General features: G+C 43.8%; 1 protein-coding gene across 4 annotated transcripts in view; it reads right to left on the reverse strand.

Moving 5' to 3' along the window:
• Positions 1-23550, reverse strand: part of ECPAS (Ecm29 proteasome adaptor and scaffold) — a 103972-nt gene extending 80422 nt beyond the window's left edge. Inside the window, exons 1-2 of one of the 4 annotated variants that reach the window (XM_081236613.1) lie at positions 23255-23550; positions 13572-13675 (exon numbers count right to left, since the gene is read on the reverse strand). In XM_081236613.1, coding sequence (XP_081092739.1) covers positions 13572-13593 — 22 coding nt within the window. In that variant the 5' untranslated portion in view covers positions 13594-13675; positions 23255-23550. Of the gene's footprint in view, positions 1-13571; positions 13676-22604; positions 22967-23254 lie in introns of those variants that run through there. The other 3 variants (XM_081236614.1, XM_081236615.1, XM_081236612.1) reach the window with 3 other exon arrangements.
• Positions 23551-24274: the final 724 nt, after the last annotated feature.

Raw genomic sequence — 24274 nt, forward strand, 5'->3', positions numbered from 1 at the left:
CACGTCCGGAGCTTGTGCTCCACAACGGGAGAGGCCACAGCAGTGAGAGGCCCGCGTACAGCAAAAAAATTTAAAAAAAAAAATGTTAACAAAATAAAATAAAAAACAAAGAACATCCTTATCCATGAGTATCTGTGCACTTGTATGGGTTTCTGTAAGCTAAAACTCTAGAAATGAAACTGCTGAGTCAAAGGGTAGGAGTGCCAAGTTTAAGAGATTTTGGAAAAATGTCCTTCAAAAAGGCTGTGCTCATTTATACCACCAGCAGTATATGTAAGTACCAATTTCCCTATACTCACTCCTACAATGAGTAATCAATCTTACAAAGATTGTAAGTAATCAACCTTAGCTGAATATGATAAATTTTAAAAAATCTCACTGTTGTTTTATATTTTTTATTACTGAGGTAAAGTTTGTTTACTTATTTATTTATTTATAGCTGTGTTGGGTCTTCGTTGCTGTGCGCAGGCTTTCTCTAGTTGCAGCGAGCAAGGGCTACTCTTTGTTGTAGTGCACGGGCTTCTCATTGCAGTGGCTTCTCTTGTTGCAGAGCACAGGCTCTAGGGCGCGCGGGCTTCAGTAGTTGTGGCACTTGGGCTCAGTAGTTGTAGTGCATGGGCTTAGCTGCTCCGTGGCATGTGGGATCTTCCCAGACCAGGACTTGAACTCGTGTCCCCTGCCTTGGCAGGTGGATTCTTAACCACTGCACCACCAGGGAAGTCCCTTATTGGTCATTTGAAATATCTTCTTCAGCAAATTACTTTATTCTTTTGAGTTGCTGACTTCTAAAAGCTTTTATACAATATTGAAAAAACTACTCCGTTCTTCCATACATTAAAATACTTTTTTCCTAGTATGCCTTGTGACTCTATAGCACATTCTTTCTTTTCATATCTAAGTTTTTTAAACATAAATTTACCATTCCTTTGTTTTATGGCTTCTGAGTTTCTAGTCATGCTCAGAAATGCCTTTTTAACTCTAAGATGATAAAAAATATTATATTCTGCAGAGAAGAGTTAACACAGCGGACCTGAGACTGCTATCCTTACAAGGCTTTGTTTGCCAAGGCTGGTCCTTGGCTGCCATCTGGAGACTTGGATTTCAGGAGGGTTCCCACCATTTCCAGAACTGATGAGAGTTACTCGCTGTGCCTGAACTGTTTGTGCAAACAATATGCTTTATGCTCAACCGTGGTTTCCTCCTGAGAATCCAGAATGCTAGTACGTGTTGGGCAGAAGGTGCCAACGTGACCAGCACCAAATAAAAACCCTTGGTAATGAGTCTCTAAAGAATATCCCCAGTAGACAACATTTCACACGTGTTGTCAAAACTCATTGCTGAAGGAATTACGCATGTCCCATGTGCCTCAACTGGGAGAGGACTCTCGGCAGCTTGCACCTGGTTTCCTGCAGACTCCACCTCATGTGCCTTTTCCCTTTGCTCATTTTGTTTTTCATCCTTTTACGGCAATAAATGTTAGCCATGAGTACAAATATGTGCAGAGTCCTGTGAATCCTCCTAGCAAGTCATGGAACCTGGGGGTGGTCCTGGAAACCCTGACACATATATTTATCTATGTTTTCTTCTAGCTCTTATGATTCTCCTTTCTGTATCCAAGTCCTTAATCCAGCTGGAGTTTCTTTGGCACATGAGGGATGTAAGAAACCTAGTCTTTTGTGGGTTTTTTTTTTTTTTTTTTTTTTTTTTTTTTTTTTGCGGTACGCGGGCCTCTCACTGTTGTGGCCTCTCCCGTTGCGGAGCACAGGCTCCGGACGCGCAGGCTCAGCGGCCATGGCTCACGGGCCTAGCCGCTCCGCGGCATGTGGGATCTTCCCAGACCGGGGCATGAACCTGTGTCCCCTGCATCGGCAGGCGGACTCTCAACCACTGCGCCACCAGGGAAGCCCCTTTTGTGGGTTTTTAAAATCTTTTTTTCATTGTGAAATAAAACATTTAGAAAAATGCGTACAAAACATAAGTGTAGTTTAATGAGTTATTATAAACACCTATGTAGCTACTGCCCAAGTCAAGAAAAGAAAATTTATTATGTAACTTGTACAAAGAAAGGTTTCTACTCCACTTGGAGTTGGAGAGGACTGAAAGACTGTTGAATATAAAAAAGCACAGTGAGTTTTAAGGTCACGGAGGTAATTACAGTCAAGCAAGAACGAGAATAGGGTCTTCTGACCTTCAGTCTAAAAACCCTTACCTACCTATGCAACTGTCTACAACGATGACCCTGTATTTTATATGATACTATCCCTGTATACTGCACCTTCTACAGGGAGCCCTGTTTGAGAGAATCACCAAAAGGTCATAAGAATTTGCCTCATTCAAGTGGTATTTATGACAACGGGAAAATGTACAAATTCAAAGGTCAGAAAACAACACCAGAGAAAGCTCACTACTATGAATAAGAAGCTGACCAAACATGTCAAACTAAATTTACCCTTCTCCCTGCTCTGCCAAATTCTCTCCTCCATCGAGACCCAGCACCCTGCTATCTTCACCCTGTGAAGCACTAATTCCCCTATCTAGATCACACATTCACTCACACACTCATTCAAGTATGTACTGAAGCCCTACTGTGTGCCAGAGCTTGGTGGTCATGGGTATAGAGTAGAGAAGGAAGAGGCAAGGCTGGTGTCCAGGTTTAGCACACGTGTATGGTAACTGCAGTAGAAAGAAAACAACAGAAGGCCTGAGATAGACTGCTCAAGACAAGAGCATTTAAGGATGGAGGAAGGAGAGTCTGAAAAAGGGAAGGATAGGCAACAGACAAAAATAGGAAGAAAATTGAATATGGGGTCATAACAACTCAGGAAAGAAAAAAATGGACTAGTCAGGAAGAACTAGAAAAAATGTGTTTCCCCATTAAAAAAAAAAAAACCTAAAAAATCCTTGCAGGTAAATTAATGACACAAGTGTAAGAAGCAAGATTTTAAAGCTTTCAAAAGAAAACTGAGAAGAGAAAATTAAAACTCAAGCACAAGGCATTAAAGACTAACAGGTTAAGATTTTAAAATATCATAAAACACACAATAAAGTAAAAGAATAAGCTATAAATAGCTACAATGTTTTTTGGGGGGTTTTTTTGGTACGCGGGCCTCTCACTGTTGTGGCCTCTCCCACTGCGGAGCACAGGCTCCGGACGCACAGGCTCAGCAGCCATGGCTCACGGGCCCAGCCGCTCCGCGGCATGTGGGATCTTCCCGGACCGGGGCACAAACCCGTGTCCCCTGCATCTGCAGGCGGACTCTCAACCACTGCACCACCAGGGAAGCCCCACTACAATGTTTTCAAATGAAAAGAAATTGAGTACAGAATAACTTTTAAAATTCCTACAAATCAAGAAAAAGCAAATTAATCCAAAGATTTTAAATGGACAACGAATCTAAGCAGGCAATTCAGTGATGAGAGTCATATATTTAATAACACATAAAAAGATGCTCAATCTCACTGATCAGGAATACGTAAAATTAACACAATAATGAGATACAATTTTGCACCCTACACATTAGAAAAACTCTTCAAATGTTGGCAAAGACTGGAAACCAACCAAGAGGAACTCAGGCTCACCACTGATGGGGTGTACACTGATACAATCTCTGAGGAACAAAGCTCTAGTTAAGTGGTCGGTCTCTAGTGAGGTTCAAGACGCACATCCCCTTCAACCCGGCACTCCTGCTCCAGGGGAATATACTCTAGAGCAGTGCCCAGCTGCAAAGTAGCGCAGCTGCAAACTGTTTGTCACCAGCCCTCTAAGAGAAAAGGAACATTTCTTGCTTCACTGAGAAAGTCTTACCAGGATAAGAAATGTTAAATAAATTAACAGTGATTGTTGATTTACATTCTGCCGCAAGTTCCCTATTTGCAAGACATAATTCCCCAGTCCTCAGACCACACTTCTTTGTGTATCACTGTCCTGGAGAAAAACTCCCAGGGAAAGACAAGCACAAGGACACTGTAATAAACTGTTCACAGCCACGGGGTCAGTAAATGCAAAAAAAAAAAAAAAAAGGAAACAATCTAAAGGTCAGTCAACAGGAAAATGGATAAAGAAAATGTGGCAGGGTCATACAACAATGAAAATAAGCAAGAGTCACATGTCACATGGACCAACATGACAGTATCTTAAAAACTAAGATCAAACAGAGAAAGCAAGTTGCAGGATATGTACATTATGGTTCCACTTATGTCAAGTTTTTAAATGCAATATATACATTGCTTATGATATGTACAGCACAGGAATGACAACCCTTGGTCAAGGAGATAAAAGAGAAGAAAAAATGAAGGGGAGAGGAGAGAAAAAAAAGAAAGAAAAGGAAAATTTGTAATGGGTAGCACAGGGTGTTTGAATTGTATCAGTAATGTTTATGTCTTTAAAAAATAAAAGATCTGGGGCTTCCCTGGTGGCGCAGTGGTTAAGAATCCGCCTGCCAATGCAGGGGACACGGGTTCGAGCCCTGGTCCGGGAAGATCCCACGTGCTGCAGAGCAACTAAGCCCGTGCGCCACAACTACTCAGCCCATGCTCTAGAGCCCACGAGCCACCACTACTGATGCCACATGCCACAACTACTGAAGCCCATGCACCTAGAGCCCATGTTCCGCAACAAGAGAAGCCACTGCAGTGAGAAGCCCGTGCACTGCAACGAAGAGTAGCCGCTGCTCGCTGTAACTAGAGAAAGCCCGCGTGCAGCAACAAAGACCCAACGCAGCCAAAAATAAATAATTAAAATAAAAAAAAATTTTTAAGTTAAAAAATAATAATAGCTAAATAAATAAAAAGACCTGAAGCTAATAGCAAAAAATGTACAGATTTGACAAATATGAGTGGGACATACCTAAGTGTTCCTAAGGTAATTCTCTATACTTTTCTTCATACTTGAAATATTTCATTAGTTAAAAAGAATATATACACCATAATAATTGTTTTACGATACTATATAAAAAGAAGAAAATACATCAGTAATTTTTCTTCTTTATATTTTCATGTACTTTTCAAATACTCTTCAGTAAAAATACATTTCTTTTTAGAAAAAATAACATACAGAGCAAATGTTTAAAATGAACCCATGTTTCAAGGATAAAGAAATTTAAATCACAGAATTTTACAACTTGAAAGGAACCTTAAAGAACATGGAAGTGGACTTCCCTGGTGGCGCAGTGGTTAAGAATCCGCCTGCCAACACAGGGGACTGGGGTTTGAGCCCTGGTCTGGGAAGATCCCACATACCGCGTGGCAACTAAGCCCGTGCGTCACAACTACTGAGCCTGCGCTCTAGAGCCCACGAGACACAACTGCTGAAGCCCGTGCACCTACAGCCCATGTTTCACAACAAGAGAAGCCACCACAATGAGAAGCCCACGCACCACAACAAAGAGTACTCCATGCTCCCCGCAACTAGAGAAAGCCCACGGGCAGCAATGAAGACCCAATGCAGCCAAATAAATAAAATAAATATATAAATAAATTTTTTTAAAAAGAATATGGTAGAACAAAAATAAGAACGTTTACTGGTAGAAATGCAAAACGGTATAGCCATTTTGGAAGGTAACAACTTAGGAAAACTAAACATACTCCTACCATACAATCCAGCAATCACACTCCTTGATATTTACCCAAGGAGTTGAAAACTTATGTCCACACAAAGACATGCACATGGATGTTTACAGCAGCTTTATTCATAATTGCCAACACTTGGAAGTAACCAAGACGTCCTTCAGTGGGTGAATGGATAAATAAACTGGTACATACAGACAATGGACTATTACTCAGCGCTAAAAAGAAATGAGCTGTCAAACCATGAAAAGACATTGAGGAACCTTAAAGGCATATCACTAAGTGAAAGAAGCCAATCTGAAAAGGCTACATACTGTATGATTCTAACTATATGACATTCTGGAAAAGGCGTAACTATGGAGACAGTAAAAAGATTAGTAGTTGCCAGGGAGGAAGAGGAAAGGAAGGATGAATAAGAAGAGCACAGAGGATTTGTAGGGCAGTGAAAATACTCTCTGTGCTTTTACAATGATGGATATATATCATTATACGTCTGTCCAAACCCACAGAATATACAACACCAAGAGTGAACCATAATGTAAACTATGGATGTGCGGTAATTATGATATGTCAGTGTAGGTTCATCCTTGGTAAAATATGTACCATTCTGGTGAGTGATGTGGATAATGAGGCTGGCTATACAAATATGAGGGCAGGGGGTGTATGGGAAATCTCTGTACCTTCCTGTCAATTTTGTTGTAAACCTAAAACTGCTCTTAAAAAATAGTCTTTAGGGGCTTCCCTGGTGGCGCAGTGGTTGAGAGTCTGCCTGCCGATGCAGGGGACACGGGTTTGTGCCCCGGGCCGGGAAGATCCCACATGCCACGGAGCAGCTGGGCCCATGAGCCATGGCTGCTGAGCCTGCGCGTCCGGAGCCACTGCTCCACAACAGAAGAGACCACAACAGTGAGAGGCCCGTGTACCGCAAAAAAAAAAAAAAAAAAAAAAAAAAAAAAAGGCTTTAAAAAAACATTCAGTCTCAAAGGAAACATATCAGAAACACAGATTCTTAAATCCCCAAATGAACAAACAAACAGTAAAACAAATCCCAGTTTAGCTTATGTCAGCTATTACATTCGTGTGGGGGAAAAAAAATCTACTAAGAATAAATATATTGGGACTTCCCTTTTGGTGCAGTGGTTAAGAATCCGCCTGCCAATGCAGGGGACATGGGTTCGAGCCCTCGTCCAGGAAGATCCCACACACCACGGAGCAACTAACCATGCACCACAACTACTGAGCCTGCATTCTAGAGCCCGCAAGCCACAACTACTGAGCCCGCATGCTACAACTACTGAAGCCTGTGTGCTTAGGGCCCGTGCTCTGCAACAAGAGAAGCCAACGCAATGAGAAGCCCATGCCCCCCAACCAAGAGTAGCCCCCGCTCGCTGCAACCAGAGAAAGCCCATGCGCAGCAACGAAGACCCAATGCAGCCAAAAATAAATAAGTAAATAAATATTAAAGAAAAAGATTTTAGGGCCTCCCTGGTGGCGCAGTGGTTGAGAGTCCGCCTGCCGATGCAGGGGATACGGGTTCGTGCCCCGGTCTGGGAGGATCCCATATGCCGCGGAGCGGCTGGGCCCGTGAGCTATGGCCGCTGGGCCTGCGCATCCGGAGCCTGTGCTCCGCAACGGGAGAGGCCACAAGAGTGAGAGGCCCGCATACCGCAGAAAGAAAAAAAAAAAAAAAAAAAAAAAAAAAAGAAAAAGATTTTAAAAAAAGAATATATTCATTTACTTTCCATTAAATAATTCTCTAATTCATATTATTCGCTTGTCTTTAATTTCTCTATCTAAAGGGAAAGATGGGACCTTCCTTCCTTCTACCCCACAAGGAAGAAATAACCAGTAAAGGTTTAAGGACCTCACTTCAGTGTTATCTACCATTGGCCACCGATAATTCTGAAAACATGTAATTATTCCTGAGAAATAAAACTGTCCACATAAATCACTCATTCTTCATACCTCTCCAAAAAATACAACTTTGGCTTCAGAGTCAAGGAAGGAAGGCTATTTTTTTCACAGGATTATAAAAGGCAAATACTGGCTTTTCACTCATATCATCACTTGTGGAAAAAATATTTTAAAAAATAAAAAAGAAAGAAGGAAAGAAAAAGCAATAAATCACTTTCCTTAGATGAATCACCTCTTCATGACAACTTGAACATCAAAACATTCCTTAGAAAGTATGCAAGAAAAACATTACTCTCAAAAAGACTAGGGAAAGGGCTATATTTAAGGTAGTGATTATCCTTATGTGGTGGAATTTCAGAGGATTCTTTTTTGGCTTACTGGTTTAATTCTATGTCATTACTACCTTACTTCATGAGCGTGAATTACTTGTGTGAATTAAAAAGAGAAAATGGTTATTTCAGTGTGACAGGTTTCAGATTTCTTTACATTTGTTTAAATTTTCTACAAAGAACATCATTTTTTTCTGAATGTGAAAGTAAATTTTAAATTATAAATCAGGTTAGAAGCCTTAAGTGGAAGCTGAGATTGAAAGGGAAAGCTGAAAATACTTGGACCACTGCCCATTGCATCATAAATCAATTAATAATCTAATGTTACAGGATATTTTGAGAAAGATCTGTCAAGTTAGTACCAAAATACACTAGACTATAACAGAATAATTTCACAAGGAAAACAGTCTCCCTAATAGTATTTAACTTCTTCTGCTTCACACATATGTAAATACATTATAGTCACAAAGCAGTTTCACATGGCCTTCTGAGCCTCAGAAAAACACTGTGAGGTGGGCAGTGATTATCTGCATTTGTAGATGAAAAACTGGGGCTCAGGATCTGACTGACTTGCCAAAGGTCACCAAGCTAATGACACAAAGAATCACAAGTTGAACCAAGAGAGGTCTTTATCCTCCAACTGCACAAAAGAACACAGTACCTCCCTCTAAAGTACTATCTATTGAAGTAGGTAATATTAGCTTCAACTTACAGATGAGGAAACAGAGCCTAGAATTCACTGAGAATGTTGACCAAGATTACAAAAGTTGGAAATGAGTGGCAGGGCTAGGATTCAAGCTCCAGGCGGTCAACTGCAAACCCAATGCTCCTTCTAGTATGCTAAATTACAGCACAGCTGAGGCAGAGAAAGTAGGCGGGGATGACACTAAGCCTTACTAGATAACTATGCACAACATGACTGTACCCTGACCACAGTCAATGTGACAGGAATGGTCCCTGACTCATTTATCCTTTCCTCAGGAGCTCAGAATTGGGACCAAAGAGTCAAGCCTCCCTTGAGTGCCTGGACCTCTAAGAGTAAGCCAGGAGATATGACATGGGCATCTTCAGCCTACGCCATGGAGCACAAAATCAGAAGAAGCTGGTCTGAAGAAAGAATGGCAGGGGGTGCAGAGAGAAGGTGGAAGAACTGGAGGACATCTAGTCCTTAGTTCCAAACCCCTCCTGAGGGTCCCTCTTATTTCCATAAGACTCCATGATTCCTTACAGTAAGTGCCCCATTTTTGCTTATACCACCTTAACACTGTGTCCAAATGCAAATGGAAGGTTTTTACCAAGGGAAAAAAAAAATCTACTTCCATAAAAGTACATTAAAAAATAAGCAGCTAGCACATGTAGCATATGCCGGAGGTGAATATCAGATGAGAGAGGAAGTCCTTCCTAAGAGTAGACCAATCTAGCCACAAAGAACCTTCTTGACCATGCATCACACTGCTCCCCAACAGCTGTCCAAACTGCAAGAGCTTCGTAAGTGCACCATATGTTCTTCTTGTACAATTCTTTTGATCAACCAAGTCCCTCATCCAGGAATACTCTACCAACCTCTCCTGACCATTTCTCCATCTCCACATATCCAAATCCTCTCCATTCAAGATCCAGCTCAAATACTACATGCTCCGCACTTACACATCCCATCCTGGCCCTACAAACTCCCACAGACCTTTTCTACATCTCTCCTGGCACTTGTTATCTTTTGCCGTACATTATGTAACTGCCCGATCATCCCTTCCCTAGACCATAACAGCTCTTTGAGGTGTGACTCCACCTGAGTGCCTACTCATTTGCTCCATCCATCTCCAGAGCTCCTCAGGTTGAGAAACTGTGACGTAGTCTCTTGGTATCCCAGCATTTAACTCAGTGCCTTGTAGAAAGAAGTTGCTCAAATATCTGTTGAGTGTATGAAATATTAATTCCTCATGTTTGGAAAAGCCATTTAGAAGTTTATACATCTAATATCTGTGGCAAAGGAAAGGAGGGGATTAGTGGCAATTCATAACACCTGACATCAGAATCTCTTGGAAAAGGGACTATATGTTTTTATTTTTTATTTTTTTCAATTTATTTTTATTTTTGGCTGCGTTGGGTCTTTGTTGCTGCGCGTGGGCTTTCTCTAGTTGCGGTGAGCGGGGGCTACTCTTCGTTGCGGTGCGCAGGCTTCTCATCGCGGTGGCTTCTCCTGTTGCACAGCACGGGCTCTAGGCACACAGGCTTCCGTAGTTGTGGCTCGCGGGCTCTAGAGCGCAGGCTCAGTAGTTGTGGCACAGGGGCTTAGTTGCTCCGCGGCATGTGGGATCTTCCCGGACCAGGGCTCAAACCCGTGTCCCCTGCATTGGCAGGCAGATTCTTAACCACTGCACCACGAGGGAAGCCCTATGTTTTTAATGTCATGATAAGTGCTTAAGGTTTTTTTTTTTTTTTTTTTTTTTTTTTTTGCGGTAGGCGGGCCTCTCACTGTTGTGGCCTCTCCCCTTGCAGAGCACAGGCTCCGGACGCGCAGGCTCAGCAGCCATGGCTCACGGGTCCAGCCGCTCCGCGGCATGTGGGATCTTCCCAGACCGGGGCACGAACCCGTGTCCCCTGCATCGGCAGGCGGACTCTCAACCACTGCGCCACCAGGGAAGCCCTTAAGGTTTTTAAAAAAAAAAAAAAAGAAGAGAAGGAGATAAATTCCGGAAGGTCTGACTGTGTGACAACTATTCTGCTCCAAATCAGGAGGGGTGCAGTAGTTACTGCAAAGAGAAGCACAGGAGAGAAAAAAAGATGGAAGGGGAGGACAGAGCAGGAAAGGGCAGAAAGTCAAGCCCTTTCCTCATGACTCACCACATCTAAGAGCTAAGAGCTCTTGAAGCGCTAAGTGAATTCTTGAAATGCTTGGGAAAAGAGGACTCCATGTGTGTGTGCGTGTGCGTGTGTGTGTGTGTACCAGTGAAACAAGCGGGTTTCACGTCCAAACTGACATGGGTGGAACCAAAACACCATTTTCAGAAATGGGAGCCCAGAAGCTAAGAAAAGCATAAGTTAAACTAAACTAGGAAATTCACAAAAATTGGATGTGATAGATGGCCTGGGTAGGTGGGTGAGTACCTCTGGACTTTGACAATCTGCAATCAGGAGTCTGAGGCTAAAACTACGAAGAATAAGGAAGCCCTAGCTGGCATCTAAATTTTGTATGTAATACTCAATCTCTTCTGGTAGATCAGTCTACCAGAATTAAAAATCTAGGACTTCCCTGGTGGCGCAGTGGTTAAGAATCCGCCTGCCAATGCAGGGGACATGCATTCGCTCCCTGGTCCGGGAAGATCCCACATGCCACGGAGCAACTAAGCCCGTGCGCCACAACTACTGAGCCTGCGCTCTAGGGCCCACGAGCCACAACTACTGAGCCCACACACCACAACTACTGAAGCAGGCGCGCCTAGAGCCCGTGGTCCGCAACAAGAGAAGCCACCGCAATGAGAAGCCCACGTACTGCAATGAAGAGTAGCCCCCGCTCTCCCCAACTAGAGAAAGCTCGCATGCAGCAACGAAGACCCAACGCAGCCAAAAATAAATTGATTAATTTTTTTAAAATCTAACCAAATACTAACTGGTAGTTAAAGTCCACATCATCTATTGGTTCCTATATACCATTTCAATTCACTAAATGCCACTCTAATACTTGGCAAAATCTAAATGAGGCCAGTAGGATACTTCTTTAGGAATTAATGCTTAGAACTGTGATGTCTACTTCTGTGTTTTTAAATACAGGCTTGCCCCCATTCCCCACTTTTTTTAAAAAGAACTCATTAAACACCAATGTATTAAAAGGAAAATGTTGAATGTTGAAAAGTCCAGCAGTAAACACAAATACAGTAAGTCAGGGGCTGGGGGAGGATTCATTCCCAGAAAGAGATAATCCATCATGGTTCCTGTGGGAGTTGCCCCCCTCCACCCAGGGCAGCCCAAGAACCAAGGGGTCAGTAGATAAGAACCTTTGCAGGCAATGAGGTCCTGAGCAGGAGGTTCCTGCTGACAAAGTCCCTGCTGATACTCCTTTCCCCCAGAACTAAGGCAATCAGACAAGCCATCTTCCTGTTCCCTAGCCCACCAGTCTTACCCCCAGGGCCCAAGCAGATACCCCAATGTGGAAACCCCCGCATCAGGATGCACTAGTGACTAGACTGTTTCCAGGGAAGGGGAAAGAAGCCTTTCTTCTGCCACTTCAGAAGTCCTAGCCATTTGCATATGATGTCAGGCTACTTTAAGCCCCCTACCAACCCAGTATAGCCCAAAGTAAGGCGATGCCTCCCTGTTCAGACACAGCCCCTGCCCATCACTCCCCAACCCCCCACAACACCACACACAAAGAAGGAGGGACAGAAGACATCACAGAGTTAGCCTGGCAGGGCTGGGTCAAGTGAGGAAACAGCAGCGCTCATCTGTACCCTAGATTTAATGAACAAGTGCCAGACTCCAGATGCACCGAGGTCCACAAACACTTCCAACTCCCAAGGAGGCCCTTTCCCCCAGATACAGCAGCGGGCAGACGCCCAATTAGAAATCAGTGTTAGTAAACTGATGAGCAGAAAGATTAGTTCAGCTTATGAAAGTCAGCTTAAAGGAGATGATACATTCTATGCAAGAGTTCAGACTGCATACAAGTCAAATGTATGATAGTTAAGATCCACCCAAAGCGGCTAATTACCTAGAACAATACCCATCTGGATGTGTAAACTCTAGAATGTTTTTTATTTAAGTCACTATTTAAACCCCAGCATTGTGGTTTGACCTGCTTGCCTTCGCTATATTGCAATTAACACATCTATACAGGTCCAAAAGCTCTAAAAAAGAATCTAGGTGTAAATAATGTCATTTCTCTTCTAAACACTTTCTCCAACCTTCCAATTTTCCATTTCTCTATAATGGAATGAAGATATGTGAAATAGTAAAAATAAGCCAAAGTTTATTCTAAAGTTGAACTTTGGTTTATAAAATATTCCATTCATTCCATCACTCAAAATTTCACCTAATGAATTAAGGCATCATACACCACTGGCAGCAACATACACACCAAAAAATAAGAGAATGCACTGGGGGAAGGGGAATCCAGTAGTTAAATTGAAAGACGGCAACAAAATGCACCTTTGGATTGAAGCTACAAAATCTCAGGTACTCCCTGGATATTGAGCTCATGATATCAGAGAATTACAATCTGAATTTACAGAATTTCAATCAAAGGACCATCCAATATCATCCAAGAGTGAAAATGACACCAGACTCTTGTTCAGCCTCAGAACAAAGTAGAATTAAGTGGCTTTTCCATCACAGTGCATGTCAAAATGGCAGAATCAGGAATATCCAAATACCATGATGATGCCTTTCTCCTTACCTCTTTTCACAAATAAAACAATTAAATCCATGATGACATTCCTGGAGCACATAAAATCATACTTCGTGGTCGTGGCAGACAATACTACTTGTAAACTAACACCCACAGCCTTTTCCTTGCACACACTGCTAAAGGACATCTTCAAGTTTTATCTTTTGCTTGCTAATTTTTTAAATTAATGTTTATGTGATGACAGAGAATAGAAGCTTCAAGCATATATAAACTAAAATGAACTTCACTGATTCTCTCAGGATAGCTAAAAATGGAGAAAAACCCATGAAGATCTTGGGGGGAAATTGCTACTTGATAACCTATGCATTTTTAAATGCTACTACAAAAAAATGCACACATCCTAAGGAACTAAATCTACTAACCTCTACAATCAATGTGATACATGGTTTATCCAGTCTTGACAAAAATCCTCTGGATCACCAATGGTGTGTTCATCCACTCGTACATATGCAATTGTATAAAGAATCTATTATTTGGAACACCAGGGGAAAAAAAAACAATTAAAAGATTTATACTTATAGCTACCATTTAAAAAAACAAAATAAACACTTTTCATTTCCATGCTAAGAGCTCCTAATTTGATGCCCTGCTTTGCAAATTCAGAATGGGGGGGGGGGGGAATCATAGTGATTACCAAATTGGAGAAATAGTAAGGAATAAGTCCATAAATAAAATCTGGTGTGTAGAAACAAGGTCCTACTGTACAGCACAGGGACTATATTCAGTATCCTGTAATAAACCATAATGGAAAATAATATGAAAAAGAATATATGTGTATATATATGTGTGTGTATAATTGAATCACTTTGATGTACACCAGAAACTAACACAACATTGTAAATCAACAATACTCAATTTTAAAAAATTGAGTGTGTAGAACAAATATGTTAATACTTAAAATACATACATACTGCTAGTTATTCACTGAAGGCTAAAAAACTCCAATACAACATACATTGTGTGTGTGTACATATATATCATAAACATGCAAAACCTTACATTAAAATTAGAACAAAGTGTCTGATTTACACAATAATCTTATAAGAAGAGTATCAGTGGATGGGCACACTTGATTAACACATTATAACAACTGAGAATGCAAACATTTGATAGTCATAACCCTGGGAAACCTTTGCCCTCTCTAGGCACTCTGATCCCCTTCCCTGGTTCTTTTCTGTCTTCTTCTCATCCCTATATATTCATAGCCCCCAGACAGCTGTCCTCTGGACAATCCGTCCACCATCACCCCACATTCTCCCACGTTTCAGAACCAAAGCTCCCACACACCTGTAATCCATGTGCCCAACACTATACCAAGTTCTTAACATGCATTATCTCTTCCCATTCTTACAACAACCCCGTAAAATAGTTTTGTTATCCCATTTTACAGATGAGAAATCCAAGGATTAAAAGTTAGATCCCTTGACATTAAAACTAAAAAGTGGCAGAGTCAAGATTCAAAATCAGTTCTGACTTCAACACCAGAGGTTTTAGTCACTATTCAAAACAGTCTCCCTAAACCACTCGACATGGGTGCCTCAATAATTCAACCCATTCATTCAACAAATGATTTATTTCTTGAACACAAACCTGCTTTCTCTTCTCTCCACTCTTACCTCCCCAAATCTGTCTAGAGGCTGTACTCTCGACCCCCTTAATCTCCAGGTAGATTCTGGGAATCCTCTCTAACTCCTTCTGTTGAATAAATCTCCACTACTCAGCCAATAGTTTCTACATATTTTAGGGATTCTAGATTATATTACCTGTCAAATCCACTTCCACTATCCCAGTTCAGAGCCTAAGTTTCTTCTAACTTGGCTACTGTAATATCTTCCTTTTAGTCTTGCTGCTCTTGGTCTCTGGACCCCTGCAATCAATGTTATACCACTGCCACCTGTTATCCTTATAAAAGGGTCTACTCAGGTTACACCCCTGCTTGAAAGCCTCTGATGGTCCTCTACTGTCTATAGAACAAAGTTCAAACTAGTTGTGTTGGGCTTCCCTGGTGGCACAGTTGTTAAGAATCCACCTGCCAATGCAGGGGACACGGGTTCAAGCCCTGGCCCAGGAAGATCCCACATGCTGCGGAACAACTAAGCTGGTGCACCACAACTACTGAGCCTGCGCTCTAGAGCCCACGAGCCACAACTACTGAGCCCGTGTGCCACAACTACTGAAGCCCACACGCCTAGAGCCCATGCTCTGCAACAAGAGAAGCCACCGCAATGAGAAGCCCATGCACTGCAACAAAGAGTAGCCCCCACTCACCACAACTAGAGAAAGACTGTGCACAGCAACAAAGACCCAACACAGCCAAAAAATCAATAAACATTAGTTGTGCTGCCATTCCTAGACAAGCTGGTCCCAACCTTATCCTTAGCTTTTTCTCCTACTACCCCCTCCACTAAAAATAATAATCTGTACAGAATTTAATTGTTTACACAGTGCATTAACATGTACATTAAGCCTAACAACACTATGAGTATTTCTAATTATCCCAATTTTATGAGAAACTTAAACTTAGTGAAGTAAAATAATCTGCTCAAGATCCCAAATTGTAAAAGGCACAAAAGGCCAAGTCTCAGACTCCAAATTTTAACTCCTTTCCTAGTACTTCATGCACCATAGTACCCCCATTCTAGCATATCAGACTCATTCCAACTTTCCCTGAAAATGCACAATAGTTTTCAAATTCTATGACTGAGCTCAAGCTATTGTTCCCTTAGCCTGGAATACTATCCTCACTCCTTGACATTTCTAAAGAACTGTGTTAGGCATTTTTCATATCATACTTCCTATTAGCTATTTACAGTTATATATAAATCTTCCTCTACACTGAATTATAAGCCATGTGAGGCCAGGACCATAAGTTAGTAACTCCATTTTTTTTTTTTCCTTTCTCTGCGGCACGCGGGCCTCTCACTGTTGGGGCCCCTCCCGTTGTGGAGCAAGGCTCTGGACACGCAGGCTCAGCGGCCATGGCTCACAGGCCTAGCCGCTCCGCGGCATGTGGGATCTTCCCGGACCGGGGCACGAACCCGTGTCCCCTGCATCAGCAGGCAGACTCTCAACCACTGCGCCACCAGGGAAGCCCAGTAACTCCATTTTTAAAGACTGCTTATTGAATTGGAAAATGTGTGGGGAAAACAAGTCATATAAGATGGCAAGCATCAAGGCAGAGACCGGCCAGGCTTGAAAACAGAGACCATCAACTTAGATCAGACCATTTGAGCACACTGGCAGTGCCTACAGTTTTAACATCTATCTTCTGAACAAGGTCGAACGCCCCAGTGCCAACTATTCTCACCAACACTGGCCTTTATTAAATATTACAATTTACTGAAAGCATAATTCAAAACAAGATGGGGTAGAAGTGGAAAACTAGAAATTATAAAAAACAGAAATATCATCACTATTTTCCATTTTAACCTTCCGATCTGGCTAAGTACCCAAAATTAAAATAATACAGGCTTGATGCAGCCTTTCTACATAGCTCAGCTCAGCTGCATATATGGCTGTCACTAAAGCAGCCATCTCTCTGGGGCTGTTTCAGTATGCTCACAGAATCACGTTCACCTACACAGCTACACACACAGCTTCCCCATCTCATCCTCTAAAAGAGCCACTAGGATGTCTGGCACTGGCAGAGACTCTCTCAGAAGACACCTGACATGTTGATTATCTGGCCAACTTTTGCAACTGAAGTGGCTGTGTCGAATGGTCAAATTGAATAGCATCAATGTGCTTTAAGATTATAGGCTGTTGCTCCTTCATGAGCTGTCTTTATCCCAATGAAGATCAGATTCTAAGGATGCCTTAGAATTACAAAGCCCAGAACATGAAACCAATGAACAGCTGGCCAGGTGAAAAGCCTCAAATGCTTCCTTCCCTCTGTCAGAAATCTCCCTACCCATTGCTGAAATATAACTACAATGTCAACTTTTCCATGAACTGGCAGAGGATAATATTAGAAGAAAAACTAGCCCACATGCCTTGCATTGAATTTCATTCCATTCCAAACAGTTATATTATCCTAAATATAAAGAAAGAAAACTACAGACTATGACCTTAAGTAATTTACAAACTAGATTTCAGAAATGCCTTTAACAGTCAGAACTAATTGTTCTCTATTTTGGCATCTTACCCCCAAATCTAATATGTCCTCTTCAATGAACCAGAATATTGCCATATTTTATACACTATAGCAGGTTTCTTCTGGAGGCTAGCAAGACATTGGGAAAAAAGCCATGTTGACCTTCTTATAAACTATATTTTCCCTTTCAGAGACACTAGTACAGTAGCAGCACAGAATTAACATAAACTTTGGAATCAAAAAATCTGAGTTCAAGCCCTAACACTGTAGTATGAGGGAAGCAACACCAGACAACAATAGTACCAAAGTCACAGGGTTGTTGTAAGGATTCAATCAATTAATTCATACAAAGTGATTAGAACACAATGGTAAGCTCTCAAGAAACATTAGCTTTACCATTATTCTATTACAATCACCTGACTCAAAGTGACAATTACAGGATATTTTTGAAAGGATAACAAACCCCAACCCAAGATTATCCTGCTTACCTTTTGACAACTTTCATACATGATACTACTCGAAAAAAAAAAAAAAAAAGAAAAGAAGAAAAAGAAAGAAAAGAAAAGAGATAAGTAAAAGACAAACCTGTCAATTCTGCTTCTCAGGAGCTCCTACAGAGTGTAGTATCAGATACAACTGAAAGCAGCTACAGATTTCATTTAAATTTATGACATGTATATCACTTCAAATGCAAAGGTAAAACGCATTGATTTAAAATCTATAGAAAGGCAGTGTCACGAGTTATACATCTCAAAATCACAGACCTGGGAACCAAAAATGATAATATTACTCTAGCATTACTAACTATAACAAATCATACACTTTGGTCCTTACATATCTGTTTACAAGTATTCTTCCTCTTTCTTCTCAGTAGTATTATAATTCCATCAGTAGACTTTTCATGTTTCTTTTGTACACCATAGCAGTGTTCAACAGCAGTCAAATAATTGGATTAAAGTAACAAGTAGCTAAGAATTTAGCAGTGCATCTGATTTTATCTCTTCATCAGCATGAACACTCTATAGAACACGGAGGTAACCCAGCCTAAAGGCTGGTTATGAGTGCCTGTGAGGCACCTGGAATCCAGTTCCAACTCCACCACTTACTAGCTGAGGGACCTTGGGAACCTAAAATGTCTGTTTTCCACTCCACAAAACAGCAATAAGAACTTTACCTACCTCTTAGGATTATTTTAATGAATAAAAGAATATAGGAGCTTCCCTGGTGGCGCAGTGGTTAAGAATCCGCCTGCCAATGCAGGGGACACGGGTTTGAGCCCTGGTCTGGGAAGATCCCACATGCTGCAGAGCAACTAAGCCTGTGCACCACAACTACTGAGCCTGTACTCTACAGCCTGCAAGCCACAACTACTGAGCCCGCAAGCCACAACTACTGAGCCTGCATGCCACAACTACTGAAGCCCACGCGCCTAGAGCCCGTGCTCTGCAACAAGAGAAGCCACCACAGTGAGAAGCCCGCATACCGCAACAAAGAGTAGCCCCCGCTCACCACAACTACAGAAAGCCCGCACGCAGCAACAAACACCCAACACAGCCAAAAATAAATAATAAATAAAATAAATATTAAAAAATCTTTTTAAAAAAGAATATAATATACAAAGCACTTAAAACAATGCTAGTGCAAAAAAAAAACAATGCTAGTGCTGAAATATTTAGGGGGAAGGGTACTGATGTCTCCAATTCACTCTGAAATGCATCAAAATAAGATGGATTGAGTACTTAATGCCACTGAACTGTACACTTAAAAATAGTTACAATGATAAATTTTATGTTATGTATGTGTATCTTACCACAATCTTTTTCAAATAATAAAATAACTAAAATAACATTTTTAAATGTGGCTTGAAAATGGACAGATATGTGATAAAGTTAGTAGTAAAATATCACATGCAGAATCTAGGTAGTGGGTATATGAATGCTCACTTTCAATTTTTCTGTATTTTTGAAGAGTTTTATGATAAAATATTAGGGGGAAAAACAATGCTGGCATCTAGTAGTTTGCTTTATCATCTACCAGTCAGAAATAATAGCCAGCTAATATTCAGATACTTAGCTCCTTTCTTTTATAGCAGAATTCTAAAAAGCACCTTTTTACCAGCCATCTCTCCTTTTACTATAACCTTTCTGAAACTGAAAATGGCTTATTTGAAGTTCCTTATATACATGTTTGGTATGTATGAGTGTGATTTCAAGTTAAATTATTCCAAGGTACCAACTGCCAAGTATTTAATCTCGCCTGAAGAAATGCAGAAACCAAGTCAACAGACATCTGTGGCCAAAGACTGGTGACCTGACCAAACAAAACAATGAAAAAGCAAGCACTGGAATTATTTCTTCCTAACTTTTCCAGTAGCTGCTAAAGCCAATAAATTCCTCAACCAGAAGAACTAAGAACGTTTTAACAGGTACCTGATGTACAGGAGCACAATGCATAAATACAAATACATCAGCCACTTAAGAATGATATCCAATTCTTCCTCTAGTTTTGTTCCCCATTCCAACTAGTAATTTATATTTTAATGTGTTTAGTGCTACATGAACTCAGATATCTTGCTGTAGAACAACTTAAAACGTCAGACCACCTCACACCCACTGGGATAGCTACTATCAAAAATATAGAAAATAGGGCTTCCCTGGTGGCGCAGTGGTTGAGAGTCCGCCTGCCGATGCAGGCGACACGGGTTCGTGCCCCGCTCCGGGAGGGTCCCACATGCCGCGGAGCGGCTGGGCCCGTGAGCCATGGCCGCTGGGCCTGCGCGTCCGGAGCCTGTGCTCCGCGATGGGAGAGGCCACAGCAGTGAGAGGCCCGCGTACCGCAAAAAAAAAAAAAAAAAAAAAAAAAAAAAAAAATATAGAAAATAACAAGTGTTGGCGAGGTCCTAGAAAAACTGGAGCCCTTGTTTACTGCTGGTGGGAACATAAAATGGTATAGGCACTGTGGAAAGCAGTATGGCACTTCCTCAAAAAATTAAAAATAGAATTACCATATAATCCAACAATCCCACTTCAGGGTATATATCCAAAAGAACTGGAAGCACAGTCTCAAAGAGAGATGTGTACATCCATATTCATAGCAGCATTATTCACAATAGCTAAAAACATACAAGCAACCCAAGTGTCCCTCAACAGATGGATGAGAAAATATGACATATGTATACAACAGAATACTACTCAGCCTTAAAAAAGAAAATCCTGTCACATGGTACAACACGGATGAACCGAGGACATTATGCCAAGTGAAATAAGCCAGCCACAAAAAGACAAATCCTGTATGAGTCCAGTTACATGAGATACCTAGAGATATCAAAATCATAGAGACAGAGAGTTCCCTGGTGGCGCAGTGGTTAAGAATCCGCCTGCCAATGCAGGGGACATGGGTTCGATCCCTGGTCCAGGAAAATCCCACATGCTGTGGAGCTACTGAGCCCATGAGCCACAACCACTGAGCCTGCGCTGTAGAGCCCGTGTGCCACAACTACTGAAGCCTGTGCGTCTAGAGCCGGTGCTCCGCTACAAGAGAAGCCACCACAATGAGAAGCCCGCACACTGCAACAAAGAGTAGCCCCGCTCCCCACAACTAGAGAAAGCCCGCACACAGCAACAAAGACCCAACACAGCCAAAAAATAAATAAATAATTTTTTTTTTTTTTTTTAAATCACAGAGACAGAAAGTAGTACAGTAGCTGCCAGGGGCTGGGAGGACGGGGGAAAGGGAGGGTTTAGCGGGCATAGAGTTTCTGTTTTGCAGGATGAAAAGAGTTGTGGAGATAAACGGTGGTGATGATTGCACAACAATATGAATGTCCTTAAGACCACTGGCCTGTACAGTTAGAAATGGTTTTGATGGTAAATTTTATGTTATGTGTATTTTACCGCAATAACAAAAAATGGAAGAAAAAAGATCAGGGAGCTGATCTCCCCAAAAGGCCTGGTGGTGCTCCAGCTTGGAACTGACACACAAGCAATCAACTCTGTGGCTATCAGGCCCTGTTTATCTCTAACCACCGCATGAGACCTTGTCTACTCAAGACTCCCCATCCTGCCCAGGGTGACACCAATTCTTTATTTCAGCCTCAAAATGTGCAAACACCACTGCTGCTACACCAGTTTTGTGTCAAAGCAGCAAGGAACTTATCTCTCTAAGCCTGCCTCCTCTTTAAAACAAGGATAATTACTACCTACCTGCCTTACTAGGCTGTTAGGAGGACAAAAGTGAGATCATGTATATAAAACTATCTTTAAACTGCCAAGCACCAAAGAAACAGAAATTACTGTGCGTATAGCTACTTTCATATGAAAATTCAGAGGGGGCTGTAACAACAAAAACTTCACAAGGCTTGAGACACCTCACCCAGGCTTTATTCCATTTAAAACCCACCTCATCCCTAAATAACACCTTTCTTGTTCTTCATAAACTGAAGGGCAGCGTTGAGAAAACACCTAAAGCTTTTCACCTAACCACCCCAAAGGCAATCAGAAATTGTCTTGCATGTCCTAGGAAAATTCAATTTTTATGACCCCGGCGTGGGCCTGCGGCGCCCGGGGACTACACTTCCCATAAAGCACCGAGGCGAACCCGGGCGGCGGGCGAGGTGGCCTGCGATTCAGGGTGACCACCGCTCTCCCCGAGCGTGGATCGCCGTTCCCCGGAAAACTGCAACGTTTAAGGTCAAGTGTGCACTGGCTCTCCTTTCTGAAAGCGCTGTCACCCCGAGGTTTCCCCTGCGGCTAGCGCCGCGACCCTGCCTGCTCGCCCGTCCTTCCTGCTCCACCTGAGGGTCACCGCCTGTTCCTGACCTTTCCGCTGATTTCTAGTGTCACAACACGGCACCTTCTCCTCCTCCCCGAAAGCTCCACTTCTAGAACTCGCCCAACAGTTGGGCCCGGGGTCCACGGAGGGTCAGACGGGACGGCAGACACAGCCCGCCCCCCTGGGGCTCCGGCCGCCCAGCCAGCCCAGCCCCTACGGGCAGGGGGCTAGGCTCCCCCCACCCCCGGGCCGGGGCGGATCGCACACCGAGGTGGCTCCGCCCGGGGCTCCGGTTTCAATTTCGCAACGTGACGGTGCAAACCTGAGGCCTACAAACGCCGCCGGCGGCCGCCGCCCCGCCCGCCCGCCCAACCGCCAGGCCCGAGCGCCCCAGCCCCCCGCACGCCGCGGCCGCCGCCCGCCCGCCAGCCCGGCCCTGCTCCCCGGCCCTCCCGCCCGGCCCCGGCCGCCGCCCCCGGCCCGGCGCTGCGCCGGCTCCGGCTCGCGGCCGCAGGCTTGCCGTGGCACTTACTCAGCTCGTCCTGGGAGGCGGAGGCGGCGGCCGCAGCCATGTTGCGCCGGGGAGGGAGGGAGGGAGGGGCCGGAGGGGGAGGGCACGGACGGGCGGCACGGGGGGCTCGCCGCTCTCGGTGCAGCAGAGGCCGGCAGCCGCCTCTGGTAGTTCGGCGCGGGCCGAGCTGCGCCCACGAGGCCCGCCCGCCGTCGCCGCCGCCTGCGTCCTCCTCGCTGCACGCGTAGTTCTCGCCGTCCCCCGCGAGCTCGCGACTCGGGCGCTCCCGCAGTCCGGCGCCTCTGCGGAGCCGCCGCTGTCCGTCGGCCGAGGCCCGGTACGCCCGGCCCGCGCGGCTGCTCTGCGGCTCAGCGCCGCGCTCGCCCAACTCACGCCGGTTTTATATTTAGAAAGAGCTGAGCCATCCTCCCAGCGGCCCCCCCGCCGGGCCCCTCGCGCACCCGCCCGCCCTCGCTCGCTCGCTCGCGGCTCGTCCTGCCCACCTGCCGCCGCCCGCCCCGCGCGCGGGAGCCGGCCCGCGAGCGCTCCCTGCGCGGACCCGGCACGCGGCGGCCTCCAACGGCGGCCCGGCCTAGCCGGTCCTCGCCGCCCCTCCTTGCCCGCGTAGCCTCCGGCGGCTCCGGCGCGGAACGGACGCGCAGGCCTCTGACCTGAGTCCGAGCCGGTCTCCATGCCGGGGATGCTGCGCTCGGCGCCGCGACGCGGGCGCCCAGAAGCGAGGCGAGAGGCGGGCTCGGCCTCGGGGAGCCGCGCGCCGCAGTCCGTGAGGGGCTTGGTCGAGCTGGCCCGGGCTGCCCCGGCCGGGGGAGGTCCTCGAGGCGGGACGGGAGCTCTTTCTGTAAAGGTCTGTGGTTGTCACGTTGGCTGGTCCCGACCTGGTGAAACACGCTTGTCCGAAGGAAGAGACGTGGACTCGGAAAAGTTGAGCCGGGTTCGGAGTCGGCGGGAGGAAGCCCCGCCCTGCGCCTCCCGCTGAACTTCTCGGCCCCGCCGCTGACTCAGTCCCGGGCGAGCCCCGGTGCCCAGGGCGCCTTTTTTTACTTAAAGATAGTGATAAAGTGTAGGTTTCTGATGCTCTTCGAAACTACAACTAGGACTACCGAGTGAGGGAAGATCACTAAGCCCCACTAAAGTTCAATAAGCCAAGATTTTTAAAGTTCAATTTCAAGTATATATGCTTATAGGAGTTGTTTTCTTAGATTTTAATTCTAATCCCTACGTTCTTTTTGGTAACCCGAGTGATTTATTTTGAATATAACGATTTTAACTTTATGCCTTCAGTTTGTCCGTGAGTTCACTTAGTGAAAAACACTTGCAATATGGAATTCAAATTAGGGGGTTGCATAATTGCTGTACTTTAAGTGATAGTACTGTCATAAATTAGGTACAAGGTCATACACTTTTTTTTTTGGTATAAGAGGAAGAAATCAAGATCCTAACTAAAGGGAAATTGGTTTTATCCCTAAAAGAAATCTGTAAAGCCCTAGTTAATGTCTTGAAAAATGAATATATGTCATTCCAGATGTAACGGGCACGTACAAGGTACTTACACAACATTAAAGACATTTATGTCCTTTATTGCTTTTATTATAGAGATTATACATGATCTTTGTAAAAATTGCAAATGATTCAGAATTTTAAAATGAAAGTGAAAGGCCTTGCTTCCCCTC

Source organism: Mesoplodon bidens (assembly GCF_964165515.1).
Source record: "Mesoplodon bidens genome assembly, chromosome: 6".
Taxonomy (NCBI): Eukaryota; Metazoa; Chordata; class Mammalia; order Artiodactyla; family Ziphiidae; genus Mesoplodon; species Mesoplodon bidens.